Raw genomic sequence first — 17,917 nt, 5'->3', positions numbered from 1 at the left:
CAATAGATGTGCATACGTTAGATGGTGTGGACTGAGGTGCTCTCCTGGGGGCAAAGGTTCAGGCTCTCTCTGTCTCTGCTGTGGTCGTTTGCAGAGGTAGGCCACACATGGCAGCACACACCAGTCAGTGTGGTTTTTATGTAGAAGGACTGAGTAACTCATTTCTGGTGACTTTTTAAAAGGACATTCTACTCCAAAATGAATGAAAATATAATTAAGCTGACACCATCTAAAAATAATTTCTACCTCCCAGAAGTTAGCCAAATAACATATTGGTAAAATTATTTAAAATACTTTTTACATATTGGACCATGCATGTAGCCTATGCATAGTCGATATTATCAGGTATGCTATTAGCAATAAGTATTATCACCTGTAGCCCAACTGATGCCGCATAGTGTTTATAAATAAATAGGCTGATGCATGGGATTGCTCATCTACATTTACCCTATTGGGCTAATCATTAGCTAGATCCCAAATGTGATCTTTGAACTAGATAGCATCCTATTGATGACAATTATGTCCCAATAAACTTGCATAAACAGATTGAGGGTAACTTCAGGTGTTCTGCCACCCGGGGTAATACTGCCTGTACTTCTCACAGAAACCACTTCATTTCACAATTTTCCCCCAAAAAACCTTCCCTGGTTGCCAAGTAGGGAGGTGTTTTACCGTAAGTTACCATACAATTGACCCATGTTACATTTAGCCTCACTCTCCCCTATGGACTCACAGCAACCATGCAACACTGGACGATGGTTCCAACATGGCCAAATGTCCTAGCTGAGCTTTTTAGTATTAGACAAATTGGACTTAAACAATGGTAAAATCTATTATGCCAAACCGTATTTAATGTGGCTGATATTTAACGCACACGCGCACGCACACACACACAGAGTTGGGAGGCAATAGGCTATACATACATGGATGGGTAAGGGACGTTAATCCCCCTTTTTATATTGGCCAATGTCAGCCAGAGGTCAACCTGGTTATGGTGTGATTGTCTCACTGGTGGTGCAGGGGCTGTCTTTTATTTATTTCACTTTACAAGCCCTGGAGATTGAGCTGAAGTACAGAGCCATATTTAGCCTTTATTTAAGATGATTGGGCTGGCCTGCCAGGAGAGCTGTCTGATGGGCCAGCCCCTACTCACCGATGGCCAGCCAGATCAATACAACACAATTGAGTTCTCCAATTTGAGGGTCTTTGAGACGCAGCCGTGGCACTTACAGGGTGATCGCTTCTGATGAAGTCTTTATCAGCCTCTATTGACGGATTAATTTGAGCACCCTCCACCCCCGTTCCCTTTTACTCTCCCAACTGTAAAGTAATGGATACTAAGCCCCCTCCTTTAAAAGTTTCTAAGAGCTGATGGATTGATCGATAGGAACGCAACGGAGGTCGCCTTCTCTTTTTGGAGTTTACACAACCTCTAAGTTTGTTTTTGTTATTTCTGCCTTGATATCTGATGGGGGTGGGGATTACTTTTCAGAAGCGCTCAGGTGATCCTGTGGTTGTTTTGAGACCATTGTTCAGGCAGGTACTTCAGCATTGTGGCTAAATTTACACCAAATGGACCTTCCCCATCAAAGGAGCATTGAAGATTTTCATGGGGAATACAAAAGAAAACATCAGATCCCCAAAAAAATGAAGAAAAAGAAAATGCAAGCGGGATAAGATTACTTTCAGAAGCAAGTCTAAGAGCGACCTGGCGTCTGATGAAAGGTTGCGGAAATGTCCAAATTATTAAATATTTGATTTCCGAACAAGCCGCGGGGATATTGGATATCGCAAGCTAATGCGCGGTGGTCACGTGCAATCTTGGAAATTGGTCAAGGTTCGTCTCAGCCTTTTGAAGTCACAAGTAGTTTTTTGGAGTTTAGAGTAGCTGCTCTAGAGGAAGCCTAATCCATGTGGTATTACTACGGCAAGCAGTGTTTCGACAACACGCCAAACGCTGTTCGTGACTCCACTAATTTGTCCGTTTGTTGTTTTACCTGGTTTGTATTTTGCAGCCCCTCTCGACCCCCATCTCGTTCTCTTGGTTACCCTCAGATGGAGCGGTTACCTCCTCGGATTGGCCCGAGGTGGTTTCCCATCGCGAAAGATGCAAAGCGATCTTTGTTTCTCTGTGACTTGATTAAGAGGAAGATTTGGGGCATCTTCCTCTCCAGCTGTGTTTTGTTGTCTGTGGTGTAACCCGGCTTTAGTCTTTCATTTATACACCACAATCTGCCTCTTGTGGGTGCTTTACGCTTGTTCAATGTCTTTCACTCCATGTCTTTTGTCAATATGTTTTGTGATTGTCATGGAATATGTAAACATGCAAACACTGTCGGTCATTACAGGATTTCTTCCAGTCGCTGTGACCCCGCCGAGCCACCAGCAACCCTCACCCCCACACCAAGCCCAGTCACTCTCCAGTCATTTTCATTAATGCTAAATCCCACATCCTACACAGCTGCCTTAAAAAAAAGCTTTTGGAAATTGAGTTGTAATAAGATACCATGTGCTGCCAAGGTGAATAAGAAGCGGCTCTTGAATGCCTCTCACTCCCTCGGTCTTTCACTCACTCACACACACTTCGCTCCATGTTGTTCTCATCTTACTGTGCTGCAGCAGTGGGAGAAGGTTACAACCTCCTGAGCAGCTAATTCCCCATTGATCTGCCCTGGGGCACCAGAGCTGTTGACACAGACCTTTTTATAGAGAGCAGAGAAAAGTCCTCACACTGCTGTTCACTACTCTGTTCTGCATGTTTGTGCACAACAGCAGAACTGAGGCTAAGGCCCTACCGAGAATTACCACACTTGGGATTTGAAGATCCCACTGCCATGATAAGGGAAGATAACTGAGAGCATTAAGATATTGGGAAGAAATATTTCTCCATGGTGGAGACCATGTGATCTGGAACACTGAAAAAAGGACATCTATTTGGTACAGGACACTGCTATATATATGCAGTATCAGTGTTCAGGGTTGAATATGTTGACTGACCTGTCCTCTCTCTGTCTCCACAGAGCTGTCAGATGTGGAGCCTAACGTATTCCTGCGACCCTTCCTGGAGGTGGTACGATCTGAAGACACCACCGGACCAATCACAGGCCTGGCCCTCACCTCTGTCAACAAGTTCCTGTCCTACGGCCTCATAGGTGAGCAGCACAGTTGTCAGACAGAGACAGACAGTTCGTTCGTTGTCCTATTGGTAAGCATTGATGATACAATCAGCTGATATCTCAAAGTGCTGTACAGAAACCCAGCCTAAAACCGCAAGCAATGCAGGTGTTGAAGCAAGTTGGCTAGGAAAAACTCAGTTATTTAGCCTAAATATTGTAAGTAATGTAAAACTTACATATATTTATGTGTGGGACCACTACATTATTCTTTAAGACAGCTTTTCATGAAGAGGGTGAGTTGGTTATATTTTCAGTGTTTCCCCTAGGATATCTTTTCAACAATCGTGACAATGTAGCGGGGGAGGGGCCAGCAGGACGTTGTTATTGCGCTAACGCAAGTTAGCAACGTCCATCAATCTGCACATATAAAAATTGTCTCCATGAGTTCATTTGGCTTAATTGCTAAAACCTTGCACTATCCTTTTTAAAAGCATGTCTCAGCAGAAATATTTAAAAAAATGTATATATATATATTTTTTGGAGTGGCGGCAACGATTTAGCAGCAACAGGGCGTCTCTGCTAAATGAATATTGGGGAAACTCTGTTGTCAATCTGTGAGAACTGTCATCATGGACTCCCTCTGGATTTAGGCAAACCAAGAATGATGTGTTCTCACTAGCAATGCCTAAATGGACTTGTTTTTTTTACGACACAAATAGCACAGCCTGTCCTTGCTAGCATCATCGTGAAAATATGGCAGGCGTCCGTCCGCCAGTTGTTGTTAAAAGTGTGAAATAAGCATCACCAGATGTTATTCTAAATGGCAGGGGGTGGATAAATGATGGTACAGTACATCTCTGACCGTTGAAACAGCTGCAACCCCTCTCTAAATTAAATAAGTGCCATGGGCACATTGAATAACACCATTTAACGCATCCCTGAACTTCTTATTGAGCTGTATTTTTATCATTCAGCTGTTACGTTGTCCAATATTCAGTTAATTAAACATATGTGAAAGGTAGGCTAGGTGTAATTTGATTTCAGCTCCATGACCATTGCTACGATGTCATTTTCTGACTGATACAACAAGCCCTTAGAATACCTGGCAAACTGAATCTAGACGCACGCATGAACGCACTCAAACACACAACCCACACACACCACACCGCACTCACATGCATCACGGTCACAAGCACACACCATCACAGTCCACCCCCTCACAAATCACTTCCCTACTCCCAGAGCCGCTGTCCGTCACTCAAAACCCAACGCCTGCTTCCTAATCCTGTAACCCCCCCGCCCCCGCGCACACGCGCACGCACACACACCTCATCAGCGGGGTTCAAAGGGACGGGTAACCATGGAAACGTGACCCAGCCACTCTCAAGACAATGGCCCTCCAGCGCAGAATGAGGAGAAAGATATGACACAGATATTACCCTCCGTTTGAATTCAACCCGTGTTCCTCAAATGCTGTGAGGTCTTTCCCAGCTTGTTAACACTGAGGTCAAAGGCATTGCTTTCCCCTAGCCTCCATCTTAGTCTGCTCACATGGCGAGTGGCTAGTTGGAGCACGCAGTCGTTGGACATATTAAGAAACTGATAATGGTTACGAGGTACTGATTGTATTGGACATTAATACATTTAGTTTTTCACCTGGATATTACTGTACAGTAAATGTTGTGTAGCTGTAGTTAAATACTTGGACACGCAACAACAAGAGTTGCGACAGATTTTTATCGTAACTGTATTGTGATTTAAATTGTCAAATAAATTCTACGCCTTCCTGAAAATGTTGTAACCTACTGAAATTGATTTAGAAATGTCATCTATTTGGATTTTAACATTATTCACTAGAATAACTTATTCAAAGGCTGGTAATCACGTTGGTTCTGAGGTCTCGTTGATTAGCCAGTAAGTAGTGCCAAATTACACGGCTTAATTACCATTTCAGACCAAAAAGTTCCTAATACTACCCAGGTTGTTTTCTGGTACTTACGACAGTCATTTAGAGGAAGTGCCAGTAGCTAGTAATTTAGAATTGACTGCCGAGTCAGAGAGCAACCTGTTACCTTAATAACCAGGTGAACGAGAGACGGTCCGTATCATGTTCATAGAGGAATATGAGATTGAATGAATGACCTTTCAGAGTCAAAGGGCTTTTATACTAATGAGACTGCACCACCAGTCTATTCTAATTGTCGCCAGTGAAAAGTCAGCTTAGTTATCCCTCTGTAGTCCAGACATTTATGAGAGCTGGCTATCGATATTAGCTAAGGATATTACCTGTAGCACATACTAGTACTGCACATGTAGGTCTACTCCATCTAGCAATACTTTGGGAAAACGCCTCTTGCTTTCGAAACCCCAGCCAAACGTCTCAAATAAAGTCATTTTTACTCAATTGTCCATTTGTCACTCCGTTGTTCAAGTGAGGTAGTTAAGGTAAGAGGTTTAAATTGACTTCTGTTAGTCGTGAATTACTGACACGAAGACAGGCAGAGGGCTGATCCTGATAAACACTGCCATCTGTTGGCTGCAGTGGCAAAAATGATCAGATTTCCTGGTCTGTCACTCACTAGTTTTTGATCATTTATTTTATGGGAATTTGTCAGTTATATTTTTTCCCATTTAGATGTATGTTAAAACTATCACTAAATAGAATCTCATTTCATTTTGCAACATCAGTTTACATTGAATAGGGATCGATTTCACTGAGTTTTTCCACACTATACAGTATATATGGAAACAAAGAAGAGTTGCCTTCAAGTATCACAGCTGAAAAGTCCAATTGCCAAAACATGTTAATAACAGGGATAATACGACCACTGGTGGCATGCTAAATACGTCCCTCTTAGTCTGTCTGCTTTCTTGTAATAGACGTCGTGGTTTTGCTTTGTCTTTGAATGATTACAGAGCTCTGCTGTCTCCTATGCCTGCAATGTGGTGAGGAGGGCACAGTGCAAGTTTGCACACATTACTTAATATCCCCTCCAAGGCTCCTCTCAGGAGAACCACACCACAGCATGTAGCCTTGTTCCTTTAACCCTGTGTGTCACGCCGAACATGTTCCCCCTCACGTCGTCCCTTTGTCCCATGTCTCCCTTCCTCTGTTAGCAAAGGGCCCTGCCTGACCCCCCCCCCCCCCCCCCGTCTCCCTGGTGGGTCCAGAGAAGAAAAGAGGGGGACATTTCATTTAGTGAGGGCTAATTCCGCTCAATCTATGGCCTGAGGTCTGCTGGCATGGAGGGAGTGCTGGCCTAAGCCCCTCCACTGACAGACATCCCGATCCCCACCCGTCTCTTCTCATCTCCACTCCGCTCCTCAACCACATCCTTCAGAGCCCAGAGGCAGTTCCACTCAGCCTGCCGAAAGCAGACATGGCCACAACAGCCTTATAGGGCCCATAGGACGGCTCAACTAAGCATTTGCCACCACTACCCGCTTAGAGGCGTAAAATATCACACTGGTTTTCTAATGAGTGTTTTACATCAAAAAAATGAATTTGATAGGACTTCAAATTTGTTTCACCTAAAGGCCAGTAAAGTACATTTTGAATGCAGCGAAACTATATATTGGTCATTGTACAGTATGTGGAGTTTTGGTGTGTGTGTGTGTGTGTGGCATTCTGAAAGCCACTCTCCTCTCTCACTCGGCAGCATTTCTAGTCAGCCTTTCCAGCCCCCCTTTAAACACACACACACACACACACACACACACATCCAGTCTCTGGTGTTATTTTAACAATGGTCCATCCCTTCATAGGCCATCCTCTGGAGACACTGCCAAGAGGGATTAGTATTTTATATCACTTCTGACATTCTGCTGGATAGCCCGTGGCTCCAGTTTCTGTGGTGGGATGAGACGTTTTCAGCGCAACTTCCACAGTTGTTGTTGCCCTCGCATCTTGAGGGACGTTGGCATGACTCAGTTTCAGTCTGCTAACCCGGTGACTCGTATCATTCACTCAAGTTTACTCAAAGCGTCGACAAACGCTCCAGAACTTTACACACACTCATTTGTCAAGCATCTCAACTGGAAAGTCACTTCTCCCTCTTCATTTTGCTAATGACAGAGATTATCGACCCCTCCCCGGCCTAAACCACTCCTATTGTTTCTATCAATAGATGGAATGTTGTGTGGCGTCATGGCTCTACCTGGAAAAGCTTTCACTTATTATTCCACTCCTTCTCCTAGTATGCTCTGCACTTATTAGGCCTAGTTAATGAAATGCTCCTTTAAGAGCGATGGGGAAAGAAAAACATGCTGTCTCCATTCTGCTATCTGGCTCCAGGTTGGGTTTCAAAACACTGACTCCTGTTGCCTAGACAGCCAATTGGCCAGCACTGCCCACAAAAGGCCACATCTGGTGATTAGATCTCCAGGCTTTGAAGGACCTTCTGGATGGACCAGCTAGATTGGTGTGTGTGTGTGTGTGACCATCAGATATGTAAGACTTATTGGATCAACAGTCCAGTCATGCAGTGCTATCACTTGTCAGAGAACCTGCGTTCTCGCTGCATTATCTGTTTGACAGCAGCTGTCTCTCTGCATCAAACATGCATTCACGTAATGATGCACTCCTAGATTTGTTTAGTTTCCCCTCTTGCCTTAGAATGGTATTTTACTTGGCTTTTTAGCCATGTTAATGATTCAATCGCTTCAATTGACCAAAATGTGTCCTCTCTGATCATATTGGAGGATTTGTGGTATAGTTGGTCTGGAAAACAATTTCTGCCTCTGATTTTGTGAATATCAAACGTTTCACAGGTTGGCTTGTTGCACAGTGCTGACATCTGTTAAAGAGGGTAATATCAATGTGCTTTCCTCTCAATAATACGGTCCTCGACCTGCCTTTGAACTGGCCACCTACTGCAACTTTCCCCCTTTCTCCGTTCTATCTTGTTTTGAAGGACAATGCTTTTTTTAATTAGATTTTTTATTGAACCTTTATTTAACTAGGCAAGTCAGTAAAGAACAAATTCTTATTTACAATGATGGCCTACCGGGGAACAGTGGGTTAACTGCCTTGTTCACGGGCAGATCGACAGATGATTTTACCTTGTCAGCTCAGGGAATCGATCCAGCAACCTTTCGGTTACTGGCCCAACACTCTAACCACTGGGCTAACTGCCTCTAACCACTGAGCTACCTGCCTCTAACCACTGGGCTACCTGCCTCTAACCACTGGGCTACCTGCCTCTAACCACTGGGCTACCTGCCTCTAACCACTGGGCTACCTGCCTCTAACCACTGGGCTACCTGCCTCTAACCACTGGGCTACCTGCCTCTAACCACTGGGCTACTGGGCTACCTGCCTCTAACCACTGGGCTACCTGCCTCTAACCACTGGGCTACCTGCCTCTAACCACTAGGCTACCTGCTATCCAGATTTGAACAGTGTAATGTGCCTCTCACAGCTTCATTTTATTTCTATTTAACCTTTATTTAATTGGGCAAGTCAGTTAAGAACAAATTCTTATTTACAATGACTGCCTACACCGGCCAAACCCGGACAATGCTGGGCCAATTGCGTGCCGCCCTATGGGACTCCCAATCACGGCCGGTTGTGATACAACCTGGATTGGATTCAGATGAATTTGTCACTTTAATTCCGCTAAAGTGCTGAGTGGAACTTGGCAGCTTGAATGAATGAGCAGTGTATGAAAGAAGCTGTTTTATAAAATGTCTGTGGAAAAAGACGATGACGACTGCGGACTTGTTGTTGTCTGTCCTATGCAGATGCTAACCATGAGGCGGCAGCGGAGGCCATTGAGAACATGGCAGACGCCGTCACTCACGCCAGATTCGTAGGGACGGACCCCGCCAGCGATGAAGTGGTGCTCATGAAAATCCTACAGGTAATCTTCTAGCTAAAATATTTCAGCTAACGGTGCACCAGAAAATTATTAATCAAATGTGTTTATTTCAAACAAGCATAAGGGCTGCATATCAACTGTCACCCTGTTTACAGTAGTACTCTGTCATAGTATGACACTTCACTATATGGGGGATCGGTTGTCATTTTAAATTTGATACAAGTGTCTTACATGCATGAATACCCTGGCTGGATTCCCTTTGAGGCTGGAACATTTACTTTATGATACCTCGTAAAAGAACTGAGATGACCACTCTGAATGTTACGCACACACTCACACGTACACACACACACACACTGCGTCTGCCGTGACAGGTCCTGAGGACCTTGCTGCTCACGCCCGTCGGAGCCCACCTGACCAACGAGTCTGTGTGCGAGATCATGCAGTCGTGTTTCCGCATCTGCTTCGAGGTGCGCCTTAGCGGTGAGTTCTCTCTCTGTAGTTCTCCCAGGGATTGATACACACTTCTAGCCCCCATGCTGTGTTAGAAAGGAACGCTAAGCTGTATTTTATGACGCTTTTCAAGGGGAAAAATATCAGGAACTCGTAGATGGGAACGTTTAGCTTCCATGGCCTCAGGGGTCCTCCATCACACCAGCCTAACAATATGAGTTATACCGCTCAACTCCAACTCTCACCCCCTCCAGGCCTTCTGCCCGTAGTTCACTAACACCCCTTACCCCTCCCCCAGTCCCTGAGATGTGCATTATTAGAAAACCCTCCTAATCCTGGCCAAACGCATACAGACAGGAGGTCCCAGCCTGGCCTCTCTCCTCTTGTCCTCTGGGCTCTAATGGCACCTGCCCTGTTTGTTTTGCCCTCTCCACAGAGCTCCTGAGGAAATCAGCCGAACACACACTGGTAGACATGGTGCAGCTGCTGTTCTCCAGGTAAACGGGGTTGGGTGTGTGTGTGTGTGTGACAAGTTCAACCCCCCCCCCCCCCCCCCCCCCCACCGTACACTGTGACTGGAAACCTTCAGGAAATTAACTTCCAGTTTGTCTTTTGAGACCCATTTCTGTTAGGTTATTGGATTAGAGCACCTACCCAGAAACCACTGGGAGGGAAAGGTGTAGGGTTAGGGCTTACTTCACTGTGCTCTGTTTAAATTGCAAATCTGTTTAATTATACAAGTATGGGACACTTTAATTTGAAGATAATTTAGTCAACTTAAACTCCATATGAAAGTCCCTGCCCTCGTCATAAGACCTGTGAACCAATGTTTTTGTAAACAACATTGGTAAACTGTGGTGTAGTGGTACCTAGAGAAGTCGGTATACTCTAATTTTGCCACAAAATTTAAAAAGGAAGGAGATTAAAAAAATAAATAAAATAAAAGTTTTCCTATAGATTTATCAGGTTGTCACTCTCATAATCTACTTTTTTTAAATAAAAATATATTTTTAAAATACGGTTCTACCACAATTCTTAAACCACATCAGGAGACACTTTTTTTAGGTACTGTACAATATCCTATTGCAGAGTTTGCAAAACAAATGCCCCTCCTGATTGATACAAATCATCACTAGCATTTTGACAGGGTAGGCTTACTTCAGTCAATATTTAATTGGGAAGGTTTTTGGGGAAATCCTTTTAGACGTGTTCATTCAAACAGCCCATGATGACTGACGTGCACATCGCAAAGATTCAACCAAGACTTCACACCAAACTTTTTTCAGTACCTTGTTTGCATACCCATTGTTGCCTTAGTTACCATTTACTGGTAGATATACATTGAAACGTCTTTCCTACCTACCGGCTACCAATGTCGTTCTTCTGTGAGCTGCTCAATGCAACAACCAGTTGAGAGCTGTGTGCTCTCTCGCTGTCCACAGATGATATTCTGCTCAAACTAGGCTACCGTTATGTGTGCAGCACATTAATATATTTCAAGTGCTTTGTGTTAGCTACTTTGTGCATGATTTCTCTATTGTACTAAATAATTGATAGGCCAGAGATTCTGGGTTCGCGCCCAGGCTCTGTCGTAACCGGCCGCGACCGGGAGGTCCGTGGGGCGACGCACAATTGGCCTAGCTTCGCCCGGGTTAGGGAGGGTTTGGCCGGTAGGGAAATCCTTGTCTCATCGCGCACCAGCGACTCCTGTGGCGGGCCGGGCGCAGTGCGCGCTAACCAAGGTTGCCAGGTGCACGGTGTTTCCTCCGACACATTGGTGCGGCTGGCTTCCGGGTTGGAGGGCGCTGTGTTAAGAAGCAGTTCGGCTTGGTTGGGTTGTGTATCGGAGGACGCATGACTTTCAACCTTCGTCTCTCCCGAGCCCGTACGGGAGTTGTAGCGATGAGACAAGATAGTAGCTACTAAACAATTGGATACCACGAAATTGGGGAGAAAAAGGGGTAAAAAATAAAAATAAATAAATAAAATTAATTGATAGGCGTATACCTCCACTTTGATACGCATCAGTGGGGATTAAGAAGTGAGTACACGCAATGCTCCTCGGAAGAATACGGCATATACCTGTGTATACCCTCCACTACACCACTGACGTTAAAGCAACAATGGTCATCGTTCAAGATTTTAATGCTAAAGTTGTTTTACCATCAACTGGTGGTGGTGTATAATGCCTTGGAAGCCTCAATAGGTATTATGGTTAAATACGTTAACGTCCTCAGCAACACTTTGCATCTTAATATGCCTCTGCATTCAGAGGTCACTGGTTCACTAATGCAATAACATGCCTTTTCTACCGGTATTTAGCATGGGGTGGCTCCACATCGCTTCCCCACCTCCTCTCCCAGAGGCCCATACATTAGACTTCCACTCACATCGTCTCACAGACGAGGGGATGAGCGCCAGATGTATGATCTGCATATAGATGAAGAGGAGTGGCTCCCCCATAAACCCACACATGCAGCATTAGCATGGCCATTAATCCTGCCAGAAATGATCCGAAAATAATCGTGAATAGAGTCGTCTCATTCTCTAAATGTATTAGAGCCCCCCCCCCCCCCCCCCCACCACCGCGAGAACAAACAAAATATAGTCACGGTGTAATTCTGTCTTGGAGGCGCGTGGATGTCAGACGAGGCTATTTGATGCAGGATTTGTTAAAAAACATGGTGTTGTCTTTCACAATAGAGCCAGTTGATATCACCAAGTCACCGTCAGCACGTTCTTGGTCCGTTTGTGTCAGTGCTGGGAGTTGTTATGCACTGTAGCAGCTTGTTATCATATTTCTTACAGCACTGTGTATTGGTTGTCGGATATTCAAATAGAAAATAATGACAGCCGTTGCAGTCAAAGGAGGCGTCTGTGTCCGTGGTATAAAAAAAAGTAGGCCTATTACTGCCCTTTTCCCAACATCCAAGTACCTTGAGGATGCCTATAACACCACGTCCTCATTTGTCGGTGTCTTTATTGGCTGGCCAGCCCCCCCTCTTGTCCACAGCTCGTCCATAATAAATAATAAAGATGTGAGCGCCTTGGGCAGCCCCCCCCCCAGGCTGGGCGTAATGAGCAGCGGATCTCATCGAGTGCTCACAAGGAGGCTTAGATCGCCTGCTGAAAGTATTAGGGATGTTAATCTGTTGGACCCACAGATCATCCAATAATCGAGCTTGCAAGACAAGACTATTAACGCGGGAGTTAACGTCAGGGGCCTGTCTCTCTCTCTCTCTGTGTGTGTGTGTGTGTGTGTGAGACAGCCAGTGACATCTCATTCGCCTCAAAGCCCAAGAGTCCACAGAGCACAAGGCTCTCAGACAATGTGTGATGCATTAGAGAACATTACGCTGCACAGCTCATCTCACCAAGCTCATCTGGGTCCGGGAATAAATGCACTCCGAGACAGATTGCTTCTGTCTTCTGTCAGCCTAGTGCCTCATAAGCATTGTTCTCTCTCTCGCTCTCTGTCTGTTTATGATTATTTTCATGGAAGTTTGGTTAGTTAAAAAAATAACTTTGTAAAGCAATTGTCAACTTGTACACCAGCAGTTTCTCTTCTTCTGTCTGCAAGCCTTTGAGAGATTACATATTATTTCAGCTAAGATTACCAACAAATGTACAGGTTCTTTGTCCCTGCATGGATATTGAGGTTACACAATAGATTTCTTTCAGTGTGGTATTTAAGAACATTCAGACTAGTCTCCATGTTAGTCTAAACGGTGTTATGCATGTAGCTACTTCCCTTGGCGTCACAAAGTTTTCTAGGTCTTAAAACCATCTGTGCTCTCACCCTGCATATTCAGTGTGCAGGTTGAATTGAAAGTGACTCATCTTTAAATATTGTCTGCAAATGGACAAACTGCTTTGTTGGTGTGGATATCAGGTTTCCTCTCGCCTCACGGTGGCTGATGAATGAATTACCTTGAATTGACAGTAGAGGTTGAGAAGGCACAGGGGCTCAACACAGAGGGAGGAAAGAATCGTTTGATCAGACAATTGACATCTATTTTCCGTTTTTCTTCCAGACTACCCCAATTTAAAGAAGAGGCCAAAAGTTTTGTGGGTGCTAACATGAAGAAGGTAAACTCAAATTAGGCCTAGATGTTGAATGTGCCACTACTCTCTGGCTATGACTAATTTGCTTGCAATACCCCCTCCCTTTGTCTCCCCTTGTTCCTGTCATCCCCATGGTGCTGTGAATAATCATTGTACTCTGCAGGGATGGCCACCGCAACAAACCCTCTATTGGTTCTGAAACTAGAGTGCATGAAGTATCCAACAGGGAAGAAATTTAACCTTTTTTACTGGGTGTCTACTCCCTCACAGCTAAACAGAAAAGTGTCTTTACACAATAATAATATCTTGTCTTGTGGTACAGGATTGAAACTGGATACCCCAAATGCCCTTCCCTCCCTCTGCTTCCACCCATCAAGATGGCGTTCTTTCCCAGTATCACCTCTGTCTCATCGGATGCTGCCTTCAAAAAAAAAATGGTCCTTTGTTGATTTTCTTTGAGTTCAAACTGCTCATTTGCCTGTGTTCCCTCCCACAGATCCCATCCTGTATCCTGGACACACAGGATCTTATTTGTGCAGAACAGCCTATAAACACCAATCAGAGGGGCTTAGAGAGGGTACTTGATAAAGCCACAACTTTCCATTGGCTCTCGCTAGTGCATTGAAATGGGCCAGGATAGCATGGCTTTCTGGAGTGAATGCATGAAGATGCATTTGAGGGATATTTCAGCATTTTCTTAGAACTTTGGTTTCAAGGAATTTCATATTTCCATAACACAAATTTTACATCCATTATTCAAATAGTTTTTCCCACTTAACAACTTAATGAAACTTAATTTAATGGAAAATAAATGTTGGCTAATAGTTTCAGGCTGTACGACAAAATAAGTTGTAGTCATACCCATTTTTGTATATTTGCATCGTGTAGCTTAGATCGGACATTTCGCTGACATTTCTGGTTTAGCCTCACACCACAAAAAAACTCCAAGTGACTTTTGTTTCACAATCATACCTCATCAAACCTAGACTCCAAATGTACAAATCGTACAAATAAACATAGTAATGGGCTTGAAGCAGCTCCAGTATGAAATCTGCCATTCTGTCTGATTGCCTGCCCTTCACTGTTTTGTCTGCTCATTCTTGAACGTCTTCGTATGGAGCCTCCTAACCCACCACCCCTTCCCCAAACAAACCCATCCCTGGGGAGTTTGCATGGTGCTCTGTTCGGAACCCCCCCCCCCCCCCATGCATCACTGACTGAGTGTCTTGTCTGTGTGCTACTGCTAAAATGTCGTCCATCACTAATCACGGGCACCTGCCCCCTTCTCTCCTGAGGCTTACAATATCTTGTGGAAAAACAAACGAGTGCAGGTAAGGAGACTCTGGTGCCTCAGTTGGAGAATGACCATCCCTCCTTCCTATCCACCCTGCCCCTCCTCCCTTCTTGTTCAGAACCCATTTGCCACCCCCTTTGGAAGATTCATACACAATGCGATGGGGGCCAAAATTGTTAAAATATTTGTATACCATATTGTAGATGCATCTAATGATAAATGTATTGATTTTGTTAGATGTGTAGAGTACACAAACCATGCCATGGGGTTAGTTTGTAGAATGAAACGGATCTTAATGCGTGCCTTTTTTGATGGTTTGCTTGAATTTGTTTCTTGTGATTGTCACTTTTTGTTGTATAGTCTTTATAATTCACCCTCATAGGTATATTGTATCTTGCCATTGGGGATACTTCTATGCAGTCTCAGCATTTGCTAAACAGAATGAAGCATGTGGCTGCGTTTTTGTGTACGGTCACTGTCTTGTGTTTTCAGATGTCGGTCTGTTACTTTCTGTTTTAAGGCGGTCACTGTCCAAGTGTGTAAATGGTCCAGAAGGATCCTATTGCTTTTAAAAGTCCAACCTGATGCAATACCCTCATCTGTACAATGTGATATTACAACACCCCCTAGCCAAGCGCATAGTCATCGGTTGTGTGTGACTGTTTACTGAGTGTGTTCTACTGGTTCCAGCTGAAGATGCGCGCTGGTGGGATGAGCGAGTCATCAAAGTGGAAGAAGCAGAAACGCTCGCCCCGGCCCCCCCATCACATGGTACGAAGCGCCTCGGGCGGATTGGAGCAGGCCCCTCCCGCCACCCTTAGCAACAACAACCTCACTGGTGAGATTTTATTAGAAACCAGGTCCTGGGGATAGACATGGGAGGTGGTACATTAAGGAAGGATCGTCTGCCGAGCAGAGGCTTGAACCCCCGTTGCTGTCGGGGCATAAGTGGTCAGAGGTCGGGACTGCTACACCCCACTCCAGCACTTCTATGATCTTTTAAATTAACTTTTCATCTATTACTGCTACCACGTTGCAATAACCCGGAAAACAGACCATTGACCGACGATATCAATGCATGCCACGCTACAACATCAATAACAAACGCTTCCTTTAGTAATGAGCAAATGCCTCTTCTGTAAATCAAATCATATTTGGTCCAAGGGGGCTTCATTTTATGTCAATCAAATTTAAACATCATAGATATATCAACATTTTATACTGTCAGGCACTCTAAAGTGGAAAAATGTATATTGTGAATACGTCTATAGAGGCGGTCTCCAACCACAAAACATCTGATGTATCTAACCATGGTCGGTGTGTGTTTGTGTCTACCAGGTGGTGACCTTTTCATCGAGCAGGTTAGTTTGTCTGTCCCAGACAGCATGGCCTCTTCCATGTCTAGCCCCACAGACAGCGGCCTGGACACCTGCTCCAAGGCCACCTCCAGAGAGGACCTGACAGACCTGGACCAGAGCAGCTCTGTCGCCACCACCCCAGGCACAGCAACTAGCCCTTCCACAGAGCCTGGACGCCTGGATGCTCAGGTGGGGGTGAGGGTGGGGGGGGCATTGGAAGCAGCTATGTTGTCATTTTGTGCATATTTGAATTAAGTCTGTTGGAGCTCATCAATGTTCATACTCTGTTTCTGTTTCCCCTGCCAGTCTGAGGGGAGGCAGGTGGATCGTGCCCAGTCAGCTTCGGTGGAGTCCATCCCTGAGGTCTTGGAGGACAGAGAGTCTGTGACGGAGCAGTCAGACTCGGCCTCAATACACGACATGGATTACGTCAACCCCCGAGGAGTCCGCTTCACACCACAGCAAACTCAGAGAGATGGTGAGGATGGTGAGCCCTCTTACCTCCACTACCAACCGGCGTTCAGTTTGGGTTTCACCGTGCCTCAACCTGTTCCATTTTACATCTCGCCCTCTGTCTCACCTTGTCTCATGTCTGTTCATATGTCTCAACATGTCTCACCCCATGTCTCAACCTACAGTGCATTCTGAAAGTATTTCGACCCCTTGACTTTTTCCACATTTTGTTACGTTACAGCCTTATTTTGAAATGGATTAAATTGTTTTTTCCCCCCTAGTCAATCTCATATAATACACCATAATGACAAAGCAAAAACAAATGTTAATACATTTTTGCAAATTGATGAAAAAATATATCCCATATACATAAGTATTCAAACCCTTTACTCAGTACTTTGTTGAAGCACTTTTGCCAGCGATTAAATCCTTGAGTCTTCTTGGGTACGACGCTACAAGCTCAGCACACCTGTATTTGGGGAGTTTCTCCCATTCTTCTCTGCAGATCCACTCAAGCTCTGTCAGGTTGGATGGGGGCGCGTCGCTGCACAGCTATTTTCAGGTCTCTCCAGAGATGTTCGATCGGGTTCAAGTCCGGGCTCTGGCTGGGCCACTCGGGGACATTCAGAAACTTGTCCCGAAGCTCCTCCTGTGTTGTCTTGGCTGTGTGCTTTGGTCACCGTCCTGTTAGAAGGTAAAAATTCACCCCAGTCAGAAGTCCTGAGTGCTCTGGAGCAGCTTTTCATCAAGGATCTCTCTGTACTTGGATCTGTTCGTCTTTCCCTCGATCCTGACTTGTCTCCCAGTCCCTGCCGCTGAAAAACATCCCCACAGCATGTTGCTGCCACCACCATACTTCACCGTAGGGATGATGCCAGGTTTCTTCCAGACGTGACGCTTGGCATTCAGGACAAAGAGTTAAATCTTGGTTTCATCAGACCAGAGAATCTTGTTTCTTATGGTCTGATAGTTCTTTCGGTGCCTTTTTTTTTACAAACTCCAAGCTTGCTGTCATATGCCTTTTTACCGAGGAGTGGCTTCCGTCTGGCCACTCTACCATATAGGCCTGATTGGTAGAATGCTGCAGAGATGATTGTCCTTCTGGAAGGTTCTCCCATCTCCACAGAGGAACTCTGGAGCTCTGTCAGAGTGACCATCGGGTTCTTGGTCACCTCCCTGACCAATTCCTTTCTACCCCGATTGCTCAGTTTGGCTGGTTCTAAACCTCTTCCATTTTAGAATGATAGAGGCCACTGTGTTCTTGGGGACATTCAATGCTCCAGAAATGTTTTGGTACCCTTCCCAGATCAGTGCCTCGACACAATCCTGTCTCTGAGCTCTACGGACAATTCCTTCGAT

General features: G+C 44.9%; 1 protein-coding gene across 13 annotated transcripts in view; it reads left to right on the top strand.

Moving 5' to 3' along the window:
• LOC110528038 (Golgi-specific brefeldin A-resistance guanine nucleotide exchange factor 1) overlaps positions 1 to 17,917 on the top strand; it is a 79,132-nt gene that overhangs the window by 37,281 nt on the left and 23,934 nt on the right. For 3 of the 13 annotated variants that reach the window (XM_036983838.2, XM_036983826.2, XM_036983829.2), the window contains exons 4-12: positions 3,021 to 3,152; positions 8,859 to 8,977; positions 9,310 to 9,418; positions 9,825 to 9,885; positions 13,423 to 13,477; positions 13,950 to 14,030; positions 15,438 to 15,585; positions 16,086 to 16,294; positions 16,412 to 16,592. In XM_036983838.2, coding sequence (XP_036839733.2) covers positions 3,021 to 3,152; positions 8,859 to 8,977; positions 9,310 to 9,418; positions 9,825 to 9,885; positions 13,423 to 13,477; positions 13,950 to 14,030; positions 15,438 to 15,585; positions 16,086 to 16,294; positions 16,412 to 16,592 — 1,095 coding nt within the window. Of the gene's footprint in view, positions 1 to 3,020; positions 3,153 to 8,858; positions 8,978 to 9,309; positions 9,419 to 9,824; positions 9,886 to 13,422; positions 13,478 to 13,949; positions 14,785 to 15,437; positions 15,586 to 16,085; positions 16,295 to 16,411; positions 16,593 to 17,917 lie in introns of all 13 variants that reach the window. The other 10 variants (XM_036983859.2, XM_036983858.2, XM_090238706.1 and 7 more) reach the window with 5 other exon arrangements.

The sequence above is a fragment of the Oncorhynchus mykiss genome, chromosome 1 (assembly GCF_057628025.1).
Source record: "Oncorhynchus mykiss isolate SJ-2025 chromosome 1, ASM5762802v1, whole genome shotgun sequence".
NCBI lineage: Eukaryota > Metazoa > Chordata > Actinopteri > Salmoniformes > Salmonidae > Oncorhynchus > Oncorhynchus mykiss.
The sequence above is the reverse complement of the archived record's forward strand: the minus strand, read 5'-3'. Positions and strand labels throughout refer to the sequence as shown.